This window comes from Phalacrocorax carbo, chromosome 2, assembly GCF_963921805.1.
Source record: "Phalacrocorax carbo chromosome 2, bPhaCar2.1, whole genome shotgun sequence".
Classification (NCBI taxonomy): Eukaryota; Metazoa; Chordata; class Aves; order Suliformes; family Phalacrocoracidae; genus Phalacrocorax; species Phalacrocorax carbo.
Genome location: NC_087514.1, coordinates 26182279 through 26198118, shown reverse-complemented (window position 1 = coordinate 26198118; position 15840 = coordinate 26182279). Strand labels below are relative to the sequence as shown.

Genomic DNA, 15840 nt, shown 5'->3' with positions numbered 1-15840 from the left:
CATTCACACTTACTGGATTCCCAAAGAACCAGAAGAGAGTTCAGACTGAAAGAACCGCTCTGTGTGTACGTGTGCATGTGGGTACGTTCATGGGGCAGGGTGTTTGCAAACGTGCAGCTGGCACAACCTTTTAAAACTCACTCTTCCCCAAAACCTTAGCCAGGGCTTGTGGCCGATGAACTGCAGGCTGCAGGTCTTGGGACGAGTCTCACTGCCGTCACTCAGACTGCTCTGTTGCATCTCTGGTCATCGGCCCGGCTTTCAGACAGGGAAACAGGTTTTTGGTATTTCAAAATCTTGGCCTTTTACAATTTGCTCTTTAAGATCTGCTATCTTGTCACATCTTGACAATATAAATTGCTATATAAATTTTGTGTTGGACGTGACGAGAACGTAAAGTACACAAACTCTCCATGCCAAAACCGCTTAACAACATTTTCAGGGAACCTTAATTTGGGCAGGGTGAAAGGAAAATCCCAAAGGCAATTTAGTTCTTCCATTGATGTTGTTAGAGGATAAACATACATACACTTACGTATATATATATACACAAATACACACCCCTTCTTTTTATGCTTCTTCAGCTGACACCTAAAAAAGTTGATCTGCTTCAGTATTGGTCAAGGACCACTTGAGGACCTTTTGGATGAAGCCACAGAAAAATCAATGGAGTTGCCACAGATCTGGCTACCCCACTTAAAATCACACCATTAGAAAACAAATACAAGAAGCCTCGGTCTGTTGAATGTAAACCTTCACTATTCCGGAAAAAAAAGAAGCCAGAGCTTGTAGTAGTGAAGTAGGAGCCTGAACTGTAACACTCAGTGGTGTTGCTCTGCCCTCTGCAGACTAGATCATATAATCACATTTTACCCCAAATGGCATACTTTTAAAGCACATCTAATGCAACAGAATAAAAGTTGTTGATGTAAATTAAGCAAACATGGCCGCTACCTTCTCACAGTGCGCTGGGCACTGCAAGTCGTAAGGAAGGTAAGTCAGGCGCACTCCTGAGGCAGTGGGTGTTTTCTGTGTGCCCTCCTCACCAAGTCCACACTGGCCACTACGTCTGGTATGTAATTACTGCCTGAATAGCACCAAACCCTGGAGGCCAAATTCAGAACAGAATGCAAGTAGTATTTATGTCTGTGACTCTAATGTACGCCATGCAGCATTTCTTCATGATGGAGAGACAAGATTTGTTCCAACTCCCATACGTAGACCAACATCTTCCATGGTGCTAAGAACGGTTTTCTACAGCAAGATCCAGGCACAGCAAATGCTGCGATTCCTTGATATCCCTCTTTTAAGTGACCAGTATGAAGCTTGTGATAACCTGCCTTGACTGATACACAGGGTACCAGCAGCCCACTCTGCAAGAGGTTCAGCTATATGCTACCTGCCACAGCAGCTGGCTCCACCTTTTATTCTGAGTAAACATCCAAGCAACATGGTAAACACATCCACCTCTCTGAGCTTTCTCTAATTTAATGTGCTCTCCTCATGTTATCTGGTAAAGAACGTTACAGCTCATTTACTTCTCAGGTATTTGCTATATCCCCACTGATGTGAGAAAACATCCAAGTACTTACTGTTTCTTAGGAGCTGGGCAAGGTTTTTATATTAAGGGCATTTCATAACCCTTCTGACAGAGAAAACGTGGTTCTTCATTTTCACAAGGCTTCTCTTGGAGAGGAACAACACAATAGAATTTACACAACACACAGTTCAGATTTGTTCCAACTTTTCATTTAATTGAAGTGTCGACATTTGAAAAATACTTTCCTTGAAGCACACGTGCCAAATCCCAGGCAGGATACATAGCCCTCACAAATAAGCAGCACCTGACACTCCTTCACTCCATCCCCTTCCAGGCTGGCCTGTCTGCGGTTATTGGGTGTCACACAACAGTCAGAACTGGCCAAGTCTTTTGCAAAGAGAGGCCGGCAGCTCTTTTTCTGAGGAAAAGGAAAATTTGCCTATGCAGCTCCCAGCACAGACCCTGCCCTACTGTGTGACTACCACACGTGCTGGTTACACGATCCAAAGACTCACATGTCAGGAAACAAGAGATGCGAGCAGTCTTTCAACAAGTGGCAGCTTCCAGTGGCTAGCATTTGCAGAATACCTTCAGTATAAAACTGAAATTGGTGTTTAGAAAAACAAAACCTCTACTCAATTCTATGCAGTGCAGAGCTTGCAATATGTAATGCTATTAAACTTCTGTCAGTTAAATTTTATGGCAGGGCAAGATCCTTAATAATTACTCTTCTGAGATAACATTCAGCATCTGGGTTGGACACCCTCCACAGTTTGCAGGTAAAACAAGTGAGATATACTTAGAACAGCACATTAAAATTTGATAAAGAGAAGCTCTCAAGATGTACTATGTACATCAGAATTGGATTCCTATCCAGGAGTACTGCAGGACCACAGGTTTAGAAAAGCTGGTACGACATTAAATGGCTGAATACATTTCCAAGTGAACGCTATTGTGTGGATTCTCATTCTGTCATCCTTCATTGCTTTTGTTTTGTTGAAGGATCTGCTACAGACTAATGCTGCAGGCTAGAAAATTTCCAAGCACATCACCCAAGCAAAATGAAAGTCTCAAGTTTTCACCTTGCCCATTTCACAAACAGAAATGGTATTATTTCTCCCTAAGCAAAAAACTGAGGGAAAACAATGGTCACATTTATACTTATCAAAACTGTTCTCCAGTTGACAACAGTTTGACAACAGCTGAATGGCATTCTTAAACAAAATTCTTTACGTTAAGCCCTGCTATCTCAGATAACCGACACCGAAATATCACTTAGGGTCTGGGGTACCTCTCAAAAACCTCGTGCAATCTTACAATACCTTCATCAAATGAACAGTCAAGCTCTAATTTTACCTTTCTTTACATTCTTTTCATTTGAGGGCTTTGGAGTGGTTTGTAACGTGTAACTGAAGAAAGCAAAGGAAGGCAAATCAAATACTTAATACCATTTCTTTTTCCAACAAAATAATTATATTTAATGACATAGCAACTATTCTCAGATCTAGAAATATGCTAAATTCTGTAATAAAACCCAATACAATAAGCACTATTTCTGCACATATTTAAAATTCACTTGGACAAAGAGCTATCGTATCCCACCATTCTGACCAAGGCCAGAAACAAGTAACTACACTTGAATAAACACAATGATTTCCTGGGAATGCACAGATTTCCACTTACCAATTAACATTATATTCTCACATTTTCAGTGCTTGGAGTGCAGTCTTAATGGTGTTAGTGATACAATCGCCTGACAACAATATCCAGAAAAAGAACTGTTTCTACAACTCTCTAGGCTAACAAGACTGAGGGATGAGGTGACTGAGAAGAAATGCTGACTAATGTTGTCAATAGATACCAGTGTTAATCCTTTTTACTTCTCCTACACTTAGTTTTTTTGTCTCAATTCCTTCCTAGCCTCCGTTTTTCAAGTGCTGCAGGCTGTCCTCTTGTCATAAAAATCACTAGAACAGATGTCTTGAACTTTTGTTTCTGCCCAATTTGCTCCTCACGCTTGGTAGTGCAAACAGTTCCAGAGGGGGTGACTATTTCTGTCAGTTTGTTTAAAGCAGGGTACAGGAGATATGCTTCTTTTCCAAGTCATGTAAGACTTGGTCTCGCAAACTGAGATGGGTGTCAGTATTTTCCCTGTTTCCTGCTCACAAATTGCAAACTTAACTTGTTCCCTACATGCGGCACAAGTTCCAGTGCAAATCCAGGCCAAAAGAGCATCCTGTGGGGCTCCTTGGTCGTCAGCTTCAAATGGCCCTGGACCAGGCAAGCCAAGGCAACTAGGCAACTCACCTCTTTTTGAAATGCATTCTTCTTCAAGAAGAACGGAAAGTAGGTTTATTCTTCTCTACAGCTTGTTAATAAATTGCATACTACTGCTGGGTTCTTCTCTTACCATTAGCGCTAATGTCCTCTGGGAATGGAAATGGCTCAGGCCCACCTGAAGAAAACCCAGGAACGCTTTACTGCTGGCAGTCCACACAGGGGCTATCTCTTCACAAACCACAGAAAGGCAAGCAGACCTCTTCCAGTAGCTGACTGAGCATTAATCAACTAGTCTCTGGGTCTCTCTCTCCTGAACCTGAAGTTTTATACTCTAGCAGTTGGAACTTCAGCCTGAAACACCAATTGCATTGAAAACGATAGATAACCCTACATATGTCTATACCAGTACGCCAAGTAGTACCCCTCCAAAGCCAACTCACCCCTGACCCCCTCGCAAGGCCGCATGGGGCAGGGAACATGCACTCTAGAGCACTGAAGCACTGCGTGCTAAGCACTGCCAGGCCTCCCAGGAACACGGCTGGTCCTCTGCAGGTTCTAAAAATCCACTCACGGAGGGGGAAGGGGAGCAGGATGCAGAGCACATTATGCCTCTGGTCACTATGGGGACCTGCTCTTTCAGAGGGGTACAGACAAAGCGACAGATTCAAGAGATGGCCTCTATAAGGAAGATCATACAATTGTTTTGGAAAAGCTCAGAAAAAGAACAGATTGACAATGTACAGATTAGGACTGTGAGCAAAACTTCACAAAAAAAGAAGTGGTTCTGTATAGTGAGAATTGCACAAAGTAAGTAATTTTGAATTTATCTGTACAATATCACACACTGCATAGCAGAAATACTGACAGACTTCCCATTTTGAGACACTTCTCAATGTAGTAATACCCAGGACTAGTAATCCTTTCCTTCCTCTCTGCCTGCCCAAACCCCAAATCCATCTCCTGTGTTATTAATATATCATGAAAAGAAAGCGCTAATAAACTATAGTGACATTAACTGTAACCAAGACAATTTGCCAAGTAACATGATACTGAAAGTCGTTTTACAATGTTACTGGGGGAAGGGAGCGTGTTGAAACAGGACAGTTGCACCTTCTGAATATGTAGTATTTTGAAGTGAAGCTGAAGTGAAATCTAAGTGAAAAAAATCCAAATTTGAATGTCAGTGGGGATATATGTTTTCTCACTCTTAAAAGCCTGAGACCTTTTTCCCTTGAAAATATTGATAGAAATACTTTTCAGAATCTCTTTAAAATTGCACAATATTTAGTAATTGCACAATAACTTGTTCACCTCTTGCAGTGAATGCTGAAGGGAAGTCCAAGAAATTCACTGTGGTAAAAGTCTTTAGTCAGCACAAAGTGCTTTGAAGAAAGCAGTAGGAACTGGAAAGAAATTTCCAGCACCTGCAGTTTTTGGCTGCTGGTGGGTGAAAGAAAGTAAAGTTTTGGGGTGTGCTGAAACCTTCGAGGTGAGAGCTGATCTCGCAGTAATTTTTTAAGAGATCTACAACCACTTGCTCATTAACAGCTATGAGCAAAGCAGAACAGCAGTACTAATTTCCGTGCAGAAATTCATTCATGGCTGCATCCCAACCCACCATTCTGAGTCCAAGACTTTGCAGACATGCGAAACAAGGCTCTCTGCTAGATATGAGGAACAGTCACAACGTGCTTTGCCCCATGCAAAGCAAATCTGTCTATTTTCTCTTCCTTTCTTTAACACTACTAGTGTGAGCTTTAACCTCATTTAGCTTCTTCTGGAAGCCTCCAAATTGGTTGTTTCTTCTAATAATTCAACTCCCCATATTGCTTGCAAGACAGTTAAATTGAAAAAAAAGTTTTCAGGTTGAAGTCTGGGTGTTATAATCTATTTCTAGGTACAAGTATTCAGGTTTCCATCTGTTCTCAGAAAACTGCGTAGGAAACAAATTGAGTTTATGACCTGTTTCCACACAAGTAGGTACCACACACACGAGGACGTCATTCTGCATGTTTACCACAAACCCATCGAAGTTGCTGGTCTGTTTGGAGGTCAGTTAATTCACCAATGGATCTCCAGCTGCACTGACAAGCATATGCTCGCGCTCCTTTCTTCTTTCTCATCTTCGCTCTTAGTTTACTGAGCTCAGGCATGTTATTCCTGCCAATCAAGTGAATTCAGTTTAGGATCATGCTTTTTTTTTTTTTTTTTTTTTTTCCAAGAAAAAAGATTCATGAGGCCATTTCAATTCAGAAAGACTTTTAAGACATTTCTGAGTACCACTGTTATGAATTAATTTACGGATAAGTTTAAATTCTGTTTTGAACACAATCCTTTCCTGAGAGCAGTCTCAGTGCGTAGTTGCTGTATTCTCAGATCAGCTGGAGACTGATGTTTCTGTAATCAGTGTTCTCTGTTCCCAGTGTCAGCCTCCAGGGAAAGAGTTGGGAAGAAAACCAGGTACAGATAATTCTCATGTTAAGAAATTATCAAAAAATGTATTTAATTTATCAAACTTACTGTAAAAATCCCTATGCAGAATAGATACAACTAGAGTCAAACTTCATCAGGAACTGTTACTCCGTATGGTTGTTAAAGAGACTGAAATGAAGTAGCCATCAGAGAGAAGAATGTATATCAAACCACAAATAATTCCTGTGCAAGCATCAACCACAACAACTGAAAAATCAGCACGGCTATTACAAAAACAAGTTGTTTCAAAAAACAAGCAAAAATGTAGCATTTTAACTATCCCTGCTCTCAGGAGCTCCTCCTGGCCATCAATTAGTGGCCACTGAATTGCTCAAAACCAACATTAACAAGTGCAGCTAAATAAAAAAAAAACAAAACAAATATCAAAGGAGGAATTTTTAAAAAAAGAGGTCAGACACCTATTCTTAGAAGGCAAATGTTGAACCTTCAAGTGTGCTTTTTAAAATTCAGGTTAGTCAAAATAAGTAGTTAAATATCTTGCTTAAGATTACAGTTTTTGATCAATGTTACAAATATCTGATACTAATGCCATTCATGTATTTTTTTAAAATTTAATTAATTTCAAGATCTCAGAAGCAGAATGATTTAGACTTTGAGTAAATACAAGAATCATATTATGTTAACCTTTCCAGTAACCAGATTAATCTCAGGGGACTGGTGCAGCACTATATTTTTAAGGCTGCTTTAAATAATGGGAAAATCAGATATTCATTCAAAGAGAAATATAAATTTCGAAACTGGAAGGAAAAACCTAACCTGTAATAGAAGAAAAATAATGGAAAAGGAGATGATGTATCCACCACTGTTCTACTCCAGCTGCCACACCCCCCCGTGGCCAAGAACATACTCTGAACACATCCACTACTTCTGTCAGTCAACAGGCACATACAGAGTTTACTAAAATAAGAGGAATTCAAATTCAATGTCTGTATTAGGAACATGCCTGCTACACTACCTTTCACTAAGTTTTGGCATTAGATACAGTTTTAGAGAAACTGGACATAAAAACTCCTTAATTATAGTGTCTTAAAAAAAAAAAGGAAATAATTGAAGTCAAAGACACCACAGTATAAGAAGAAAACAAAATTCCAACCCCTCCATTTAATGAAACCTTGCTTCAATAAGAAGTCTGTTAAGAAATCAAACTATCTGATTTTCCCTGAACATGAGAGCGTAATACTTGATACTGGAAAAATGAAAATCTGACTTGAAACATTCACAGTCTGTACGACGGAAGGTATGGTGAGAAGTATGTGCCGAACAGCCTGCATTTATTTTGTAGGCATCTTGCAATGGCACAACAGAGGCCAACCCAACACACAGATTATTTCTTATTTCAGCAGTAAGGTTGCCTTTTGATCCATGGAACTTGAATTCTTTTTAAAAGCAGAGAGAGAATGTGATGGGTGAAGAAACAGAAAGGCATGAAAACAGATTATGGGAGATGTCTCATCCCTCTCCCTGCAGACTTTCCCACCTTATCACTAAACAGGTTGCGCACATGCTCCTTTTTAGGTAACACAGGAATGCTCAGGACTTTTAATCTCTCCCATTCCTATGAAGCCCCAAAGCACAGTAACACAATACTAATACCAAACCCACATCAGACATACCTGAAAAAAAGATAATCACAGGACTGATCCCAGACGTAGTCATTGAAAAGTGACACACGGAAGTCGCAAGCAGTACAACGTAGTTGATCACATGTTCTGGTCAAAAAAGAACAGAAAGCTCCAAGAACTTATCACAATCAGAGAAGCTACACAGATCATAACTGTTCTAAAGTACAGCGCTCACTCAGAAATACTAGAAGCAAGGTTAAATCTTAAATTTTTTACATCTCTGGCACATTCATTATTGTATGTGTTCTAACTATATGATCATGTATTATTTTTACAGGTTCCTAACTTCACTGAATACATAAAATAAACGGATATTCTGTTGATATATTCTCTTTCATCTTCCTCACTGGTATGGCACCTGACCAGCATCCAAATATGCATCAAATGCATAATTACTTACTACAGAAAATCCCACATGGAAATGCAATAATGTTCTATAGGATATTGGGGATAAATCATAGACTCATTAACATTGGAAAAGACCTCTAAGATCACCAACTCCAACCATCAATGCAACACCACCAGGCCTCCTAAACCATGGCCTGAAGTGCCACATCTACGTGTTTTTCGAACACCTCCAGGGATGGTGACTCTACCACCTCTCTGGGCAGCCTCTTCCAATGTCTGACCACTCTTTCTCAGTAAAGAAATTTTGCCTAATATCCAATCCAAACCTCCCCTGATGCAGCTTGAGGCCATTTCCTCTCATCCTATCGCTAGTAACCTGGGAGAAGAGACCAACATCCACCTCACCACAACCTCCTTTCAGGTAGTTGTAGAGAGCGACAAGTCTCCCCTCAGCCTCTTCTTCTCCAGGCTAAACAACTCCAGGACCCTCAATCTCTCCTCATAAGACTTGCTCTCCAGACCCTTCACCAACTTCGTTGCCCTTCTCTGGACACACTTCAGCACCTCAATGTCCTTCTTGTACTGAGGGGCCCAAAACTGAACACAGGATTTGAGGTGTGGCCTCACCAGTGCCGAGTACAGGGGCACTATCACTTCCCTGCTCCGGCTGGCCACACTATTCCTGATACAAGCCAGGCTGTTGTTGGCCTTCTTGGCCACCTGGGCACACTGCTGGCTCATGTTCAGCCGGCTGTCAGCCAACACCCCCAGGTCCTTCTCCACCACACAGCTCTCCAGCCACTCTTCCCCAAGCCTGTAGTGTTGCATGGGGTTGTTGTGACCAAAGTGCCTAATACCTAATCAAGCACTGAGCCTTGTTGAACTTCATATAATTGGCCTCGGCCCGAAGATCCAGCCTGTCCAGGTCCCCCTGTAGGGCCTTCCTACCCTTGATCAGATCGACACTTCCACCCAGCTTGGTGTCATCTGCAAACTTACTGAGGGTGCACTCAATCCCCTCATCCAGATCATTGATAAAGATATTAAACAGGACCAGCCCCAACCCGGAGCCCTGGGGAATCCTGCTCGTGACCGGCCACCAACTGGATTTGACTCCATTCACCACAGCTCCCTGGGCTCGGCCATCCAGCCAGTTTTTTACCCAGCAAAGAGTACACCTGTCTAAGCCGTGAGCAGCTAGCTTCTCCAGGAGAATGCTGTGGGAGTCGGTGTCAAAGGCCTTACTAAAGTCCAGGTAGACAACATCCACAGCCTCTCCCTCATCCACTAGGCGGGTCACCTGGTCATAGAAGGAGATCAGGTTGGTCAGGCATGACCTCCCTTTCATGAACCCATGCTGGCTGGGCCTGATCCCCTGGTTGTCCTGCACAATCTTTAAAGTACCTCTCCTACTAAGTTGAGCTGCAGTTGCAAAGCACTCTGGCTAATTTCAGTTCAGGCTCTGGGATGATTTAAACCAGCTCACTGATTTAAGTCACATATTCAGCATCACATAAAAAGCTAAAGAGAGGCAGGGAAAAATAACAATACTTTACAGCAGCCATTTCCTTAACTACATGTTACTAATTTTTGGAGTCTCAAGTCTCATTTGCACATGTCCTTCAAAACCTCAAACAAGCAAAAGATCTAGTGGTCAACAACAGAGGACTGGAATGGACCAGCTGACTTCAACTGCAGTTACAGGCATCCACATGTTTAGATGAATATAGGGCTTTCCTGTCCAGCTCAAATGCAGAACTTTGTACCACCACAGAAACACAGTTGTGAATAAAAATAACGATAAAGTAAGTAGAACATTTTTTTCATGTTTCCTACCTTTTTGAAATACTTGTTCCTATGCCATGTGGTGAAGAGCTTCCACCCAGGTACACTGGACAGCATCTGAATGGATTTCATTAAAAAATTTTAAATTACAGCAAAACATTTTGGAGAAAGTACAATGCTTCTCCTAGTTTAACAGCATGGCACTTCTACAATCATATTTGTTAATTGTAGGCAAAGCATCCAAATGCTTTCAAACTAAGGAATTTTAAGACTTCCATTACCAAGGTGTTCAAAGAAAAGCTCTACGACAACCATGCTCTGCACCAAATATACATGGGGCCATATATTGCAGCATTTGATAAATATGTATGTCCATAAGGCAAAGCAAGCTGTTGTTCAATAACTTAAATAATGAGGAAATTTATAATAAATAACTTGACCACATGAAAGCACATTAGTAATCCTTCAAAATTATCTTTCTGTTTATCTTTGTTTATCTTTAAAAAGAATGTTTCTCTAAATACTCAGTTTCTTTCTTAGTTAATGTCAACACAGATTAAACAGTAGCAATATTATTAGACTGGCAACAAGCAATAATCAAGCTATGTTCAACTAGCCAAAACATTTTTCACTTACCTCTTCCTATGAGCCTGTACAACAACAGCACTATTGCTTTCAGGTGTGAGACTTGCAGAGTTAGGCTTCAATTTCTATTTAAAAAGCAGTTAAAGAATGAAAGGCAGCATTACAGCAAGGTAACAATATTCTGTTTTACTTAATGAGCAGGAGCCAGAAAATCTCAGTCACAGAAGAAAGGGACTAAGAATTTGGCAATTTTCTTGCTCGGGTTTTTGTGAGGCTTCTTGAGGCAAAAGCTGCTGAAATAACAGATAAATGAGGAATGAGGCTTCTCTTCCCATATTGAATTCCCAGCTCTGTCTGAAGAAATTCAGCACCACATAATTACTTTGACTTTACAATCAAGACTTAGTATTTCATGCCCTCTTCTTAATCATTTTGCTTTTAAAAACAATTTTAATTTAGAAACCTTCTCCCTCAATGTTTTTGAGCTTTTGTTTTACTGAAAACACATAAGGACTTATATTATTCAAAAAGATAAAGTGTCTTTAAGAACTTCCTTATTTGCTGCTCAAAGAACAGTTTATTTGAATTCTAGAATACTAGAATTCTAGGTCCTAAATGGGAAGTCCTAGGGATATGAGATGATAAAATTATACAGATTTACTGACATAATTCTCTCTCATTCAGACATACATATCATGGTATACAAATGTTTTTTCGTTGGTTCAGATTTAGCTACTCTTTAAGAAATCAAAGACAAACAAACCAAACCTAACATTGCTCATGAAAATAAGAGAATCTGCACATGGCATTATGATGTGTAAATAACACAATTTTCTACTGATGATACCTAAATGAGTATCTATTTTCAGTGCCTTCTATCACTCTGTCTTGACAATGTAAATTTGCAGCTTCATCTCTATCTCCTGCTGACAAACAACAGAAGTCACCTGCAGATGATCGAAAACAGGGAGCAGAGGTGGTGTGCCAGATGACTCTGCTGCCCTTCAGAGGGACCTCAACAAGACTGCAGAAATGGGCTGAGGGGAACCTCTTGAAGCTCACCTAAGGGGAAATGCAAACTCCTGCCCCTGGGGAGGAATAACCTTCACGTATCAGAGCACACAGAAGGCTGACCAGCTGGAAAGCAGCTTTGCAGAGAAAGCTGTGGGAAATTTGGTCGATGATAAGTTGCCTGTGAGTCAGTAGTGTGCCCTTGCAGAAGGCCAACAGCATTCTGGGTGACACTAGGAGGGACACTGCCAGTAGGTCGAGGGAGGTGATCCTTCCTCTGTACTCAGCGCTGATGAGACAGAATCACAGAATCATTTCGGTTGGAAGCAACCTCTTAAGATCACCTAGGCCAACCCCCTGCTCAAAGCAGGGTTAGCTTCAGCAGCTTGTCCAGACTGTGTCCAGTTCGGTTTTTAAAGTCTCCACAGATGGAGACTCTGCAGGCTCTCTGGGCAGCCTGTCCCACTGTTTGACCACCCTCGCAGTAAAAAAGTGTCTTCTTCTGTACAGATGGAATTTCATGTGTTTCAGTTTGTGCCCATTGCCTCCTGTCCTGTCACTGGGCTCTACAGAGAGTCTGCAACCTTCTTTACTCCACCCAACAGGTATTTACACATATTGGCAAGGTGCCCCTGGAGCCTTCTCTTTTCCAGGCTGAACAGTCCCAGCTCTCTCAGCCTCTCCTCATATGAAAGATTCTCCATCATCTCCATGGCCCCTTGCTGGAGGCTCTCCAGTAGCTCCATCTGTCTCTTGTACTGGGAAGCCCAGAACTGGACACAGTACTCCAGACATGTTTTCATAGCCCAGTAAAAAACTGACATGGACATAATGGTGATTAAGGACTTAGACTATCTGACATACAGGTAGAGGTTATGACAGCTGGAATTGTTTAGCCTGGAGAAGACAAGGATCAGAAGAATCTTATCAATGTACAAAAATACATGACAGGGAAGAACAAAGATGTAGCCAGACTCTTCTCAGTGGGGCCCACTGACAGGAGGAGCTGCAACAGGCATAAATTGAAATACAAGAATTCCAGTTAAACAGATGAAAAAACTTCTCTACTTCTTGTGAGGGTGGTCAAACACTGGAACATGTTATTCAGAGACGCTGTAGAGTCTCCGTCCTTGGAGATATTCTAAAGCCATCTGGACACGCTTCTGGGCAACCAGCTCTAGGTGGCCCTGCTTGAGCAGGTGGTTGGATCAGATGACTCTAGAGAACCCTGCCTACCTCAACCATTCCATGATTCTGTGATATTTCACACTGTGCTCTATCTTGAACTAGCATTTCCTTTAATTACCTGTTTTACTGCCTGGGTAAGACCACCTCTTTATACCTCTCCTGTGCCTCACTATAGGATTGTTGCATTTTCCCTTCTGCTTTATTTTCCAAGTTTACCCTACAGCTTGTTTTAGGTTTTTTTGTGGTTTTTTTTTTTTTTTGTTGCTTTAAAACAGTTTTAGTTTACGGTGCTTTTCTTTCTGTTGCTGAACCTCATCCATTCTGCATTTCTCCAGACTCCTACTCACCAGAGGTGTTTTGGCAAAGCCGCTGTCATTACAGATTTCATCAATAATGTCGTCTATATCTTCTTCACTGCTGCCAGCACTTATTAACAGTTTAGCTGATCTGAAAACCAAACAAATCAGCCTTCATTTTGTAGCACGACCAGAGCAGTTCTAAGAATTGTAAATTAAAACATAAATATTAGAAGAAAAAGGCTGTAACTAATTTTCTGTAGTACCATCTAAAACATGACTGGACTGCAGGATGACGCCTTTCAGTCCCTGTTGAACTATCCCATCACAGGTCTTATTTTTGTTTGCTTTTATTTACAACCACTTCCAAACCTGAATAAAACTATGATAATATAACCCATGCAGCACTTACTGAGCAACAAATTGGACAGCCCTGATTTTTCATGTTAATCCTTAGCACCAGGAATATAAAAAGGTCAGAGGGAGTTCTCTCCTTGTGCTATACAACTGCAGGGGTTCTGAAGGAATTCCTGCCAAACTGTATGCATTTAGAGAGATCACCTGCACTTTGCTTTCACTGAGGTGAGGAGTCTTGTCACTCAAGTCTGCTGTTTGCTAGCTCTTTGTCAAAGAAAGGGAGGCCTGTAGTGCTCCTGAATCAACTAATCAAGAACAAATCTACTCCTGGGAAAGAAGAAAACAGTGATTTTTTAAAAATATGGTAATTAGATTGACTAAATTTAGGTGCTCATCTAACCATTATGCAAACAACGGGGAAGTCCAGTAATGTGGCCAGTGGTAGTGGGCTTGTTGGTCTTGTATTATTCTCTTCAAGATCCTTGCCCATGACTCCGAGATGCCTGTTGGGTAAGCGCTCAGCTGCCCACCTGTGGAGACATCTGGCCAAGCCCCTCTGGTCCACACACCTTCCATACGGAGTCTGAGACACCAGTGAGGGCTGGGATGGAAACCTGAGGTCAGGCAGCGGTGTGGCAGACCGCTTGGCAGGACTGTCAGCAATGACCCTGTCACGACCAAAACTGTCGGTATTCAGACTGTCATTCTGAAAATTGTGAAATCTGAGGTGGATATATGAAAGTGTAGAGTGTAAGTTATGAGCTTACTGTATAAGATACAGTTATTAGAAGAAGTATGAACAGAATACGTACATGAAGTATCAACAGAATAGAACGTTTGGTAATACTACTGCTGAAGTTCTCCCCGCTCTAAATCTCAAGATTTATAGATATTTTAGACATATTACGAGGTCAGTTAGAGAGCTAAGTAACCCCCGATCCTAACTCACGAGCAGATTAGAGTAGCTTTTAACGCCATATTTAATCCGAGGTTGGGATACGCTTAAGAGACAAAGACTATCTGAAGTTACTCAGCTCGCGGGCGCACGACTTGGGTGTTTAGAAACAAGGACGACGGGATATTCGTTGACCCCTGGCCAGCGTTTCGGCTCCCGAGCCTCGGTACCTGCAGCTCCCGCGGGCTCCTGCCGGCCGCCGACCCCCTCCCGCCCCAGAGGGCGGGCTGCGTGCCACCCCAGCCCGCTCGGCGGGGAGGTGCTGAGGGTCGGGACGGGCGCAGGACCGCTAACCTGCCCTCCTTCGCAGCCGCCGCCGCCCTTTCCTCCTCCTCCTCCTCCTCCTCGTCGCCGTGCCGGTGTTCGCCCGCCGCCCCGCGCCCTGGCAGGCGGCAGAGCCGCCTCTCCACTTCATCCAGTAATCGGTCCAAGTCGTCCGCCATCTTGCCGCCGCCAGCGGTTGCCAAGGCGGCCCCGGCGCCGGCAGGGGCGGAGTCTCCGTGCCCGGCGGGATGTGGGGGTGCCTGTGGAGCTTGTCCGCAGCCGGGCCCCCGCCCCGCCCCGCCTGCAGCCCCGTGACCCGCGTGAAAGGAAAATAAAAAACACCAAAAAAATAGAAAAGAGAACCAGTCAGCTCCGCTCGTAGTCGGCAGGATTCGAACCTGCGCGGGGAGACCCCAATGGATTTCTAGTCCATCGCCTTAACCACTCGGCCACGACTACAGATACTGCGCTGTTTCTCCCCGCCGCACTAGCTCTAAGCACCCGGCAGCCGCCGCGCCGCGCCGCGCGGGGCCGGGCCGGGCCGGGCCGCTCCGCTCCGGGCGCCTCGGAGCGGGCCGCAGGGGCACGGCCGCCCGCCCTCGGGAGCCTGTCAGGCAAACGTTACCCGAGACAACTCTGAGGACTATGGTTTGGTACTGAGGGCATGTCTCCTCATGGGGTGGTGTGAAAGACATAAAATAGAGTTTATGTTTCATGTATTTATAATACCGTTCAGTATGCTGTATATTGGCCTGTTTAGAGCAGAAATAAACGGTTGCACTTTGCCGGTGCTGGAGAAGCCTGGGGGTGTTTTTTTTTGCGTAGATTGGAAACACTTGTTGAGAGAACGGCCCTTGCCCCTTAGAAGCAGGTACGCTCCTGCGCAGATGTCCCCCGCAGCATTTGGGGAACGCGGGCAGGCTCTGGCAGGGATGGGGCGATGCTGGCAGTACTGGGCTGGGCAGCTGGATCCCGCCGGTTCCAACTGGTTCTGGCCAGTTTCAGCCGAGGCGCTGAGGGAAGCAGCTGCAGCCCCGCGCCGCCGCCCGCTTGGCTGTGGGGGTTTTGGGGGTTCCTGCAGTAGTACTGTGGGTCTCCCTTTCCTTGACAAAGAAG

The 15840-nt window shown here is 43.2% G+C and overlaps 1 protein-coding gene and 1 non-coding gene across 2 annotated transcripts; both read right to left on the bottom strand.

The window, feature by feature from the left end:
* Positions 1-974: 974 nt before the first annotated feature.
* Positions 975-15188, bottom strand: CFAP418 (cilia and flagella associated protein 418). Its single transcript, XM_064442359.1, has 6 exons — positions 14755-15188; positions 13200-13299; positions 10705-10778; positions 10120-10185; positions 7927-8022; positions 975-5980 (listed from the first exon to the last, which is right to left on the bottom strand). Exons 1-6 carry the CDS (start codon positions 14901-14903, stop codon positions 5821-5823), a joined length of 645 nt encoding a protein of 214 aa, XP_064298429.1. The 5' UTR covers positions 14904-15188; the 3' UTR covers positions 975-5820.
* On the bottom strand, positions 15102-15183 carry TRNAS-AGA (transfer RNA serine (anticodon AGA)). The gene has a single exon. It is a non-coding gene; the product is annotated as a tRNA-Ser (tRNA).
* Positions 15189-15840: the final 652 nt, after the last annotated feature.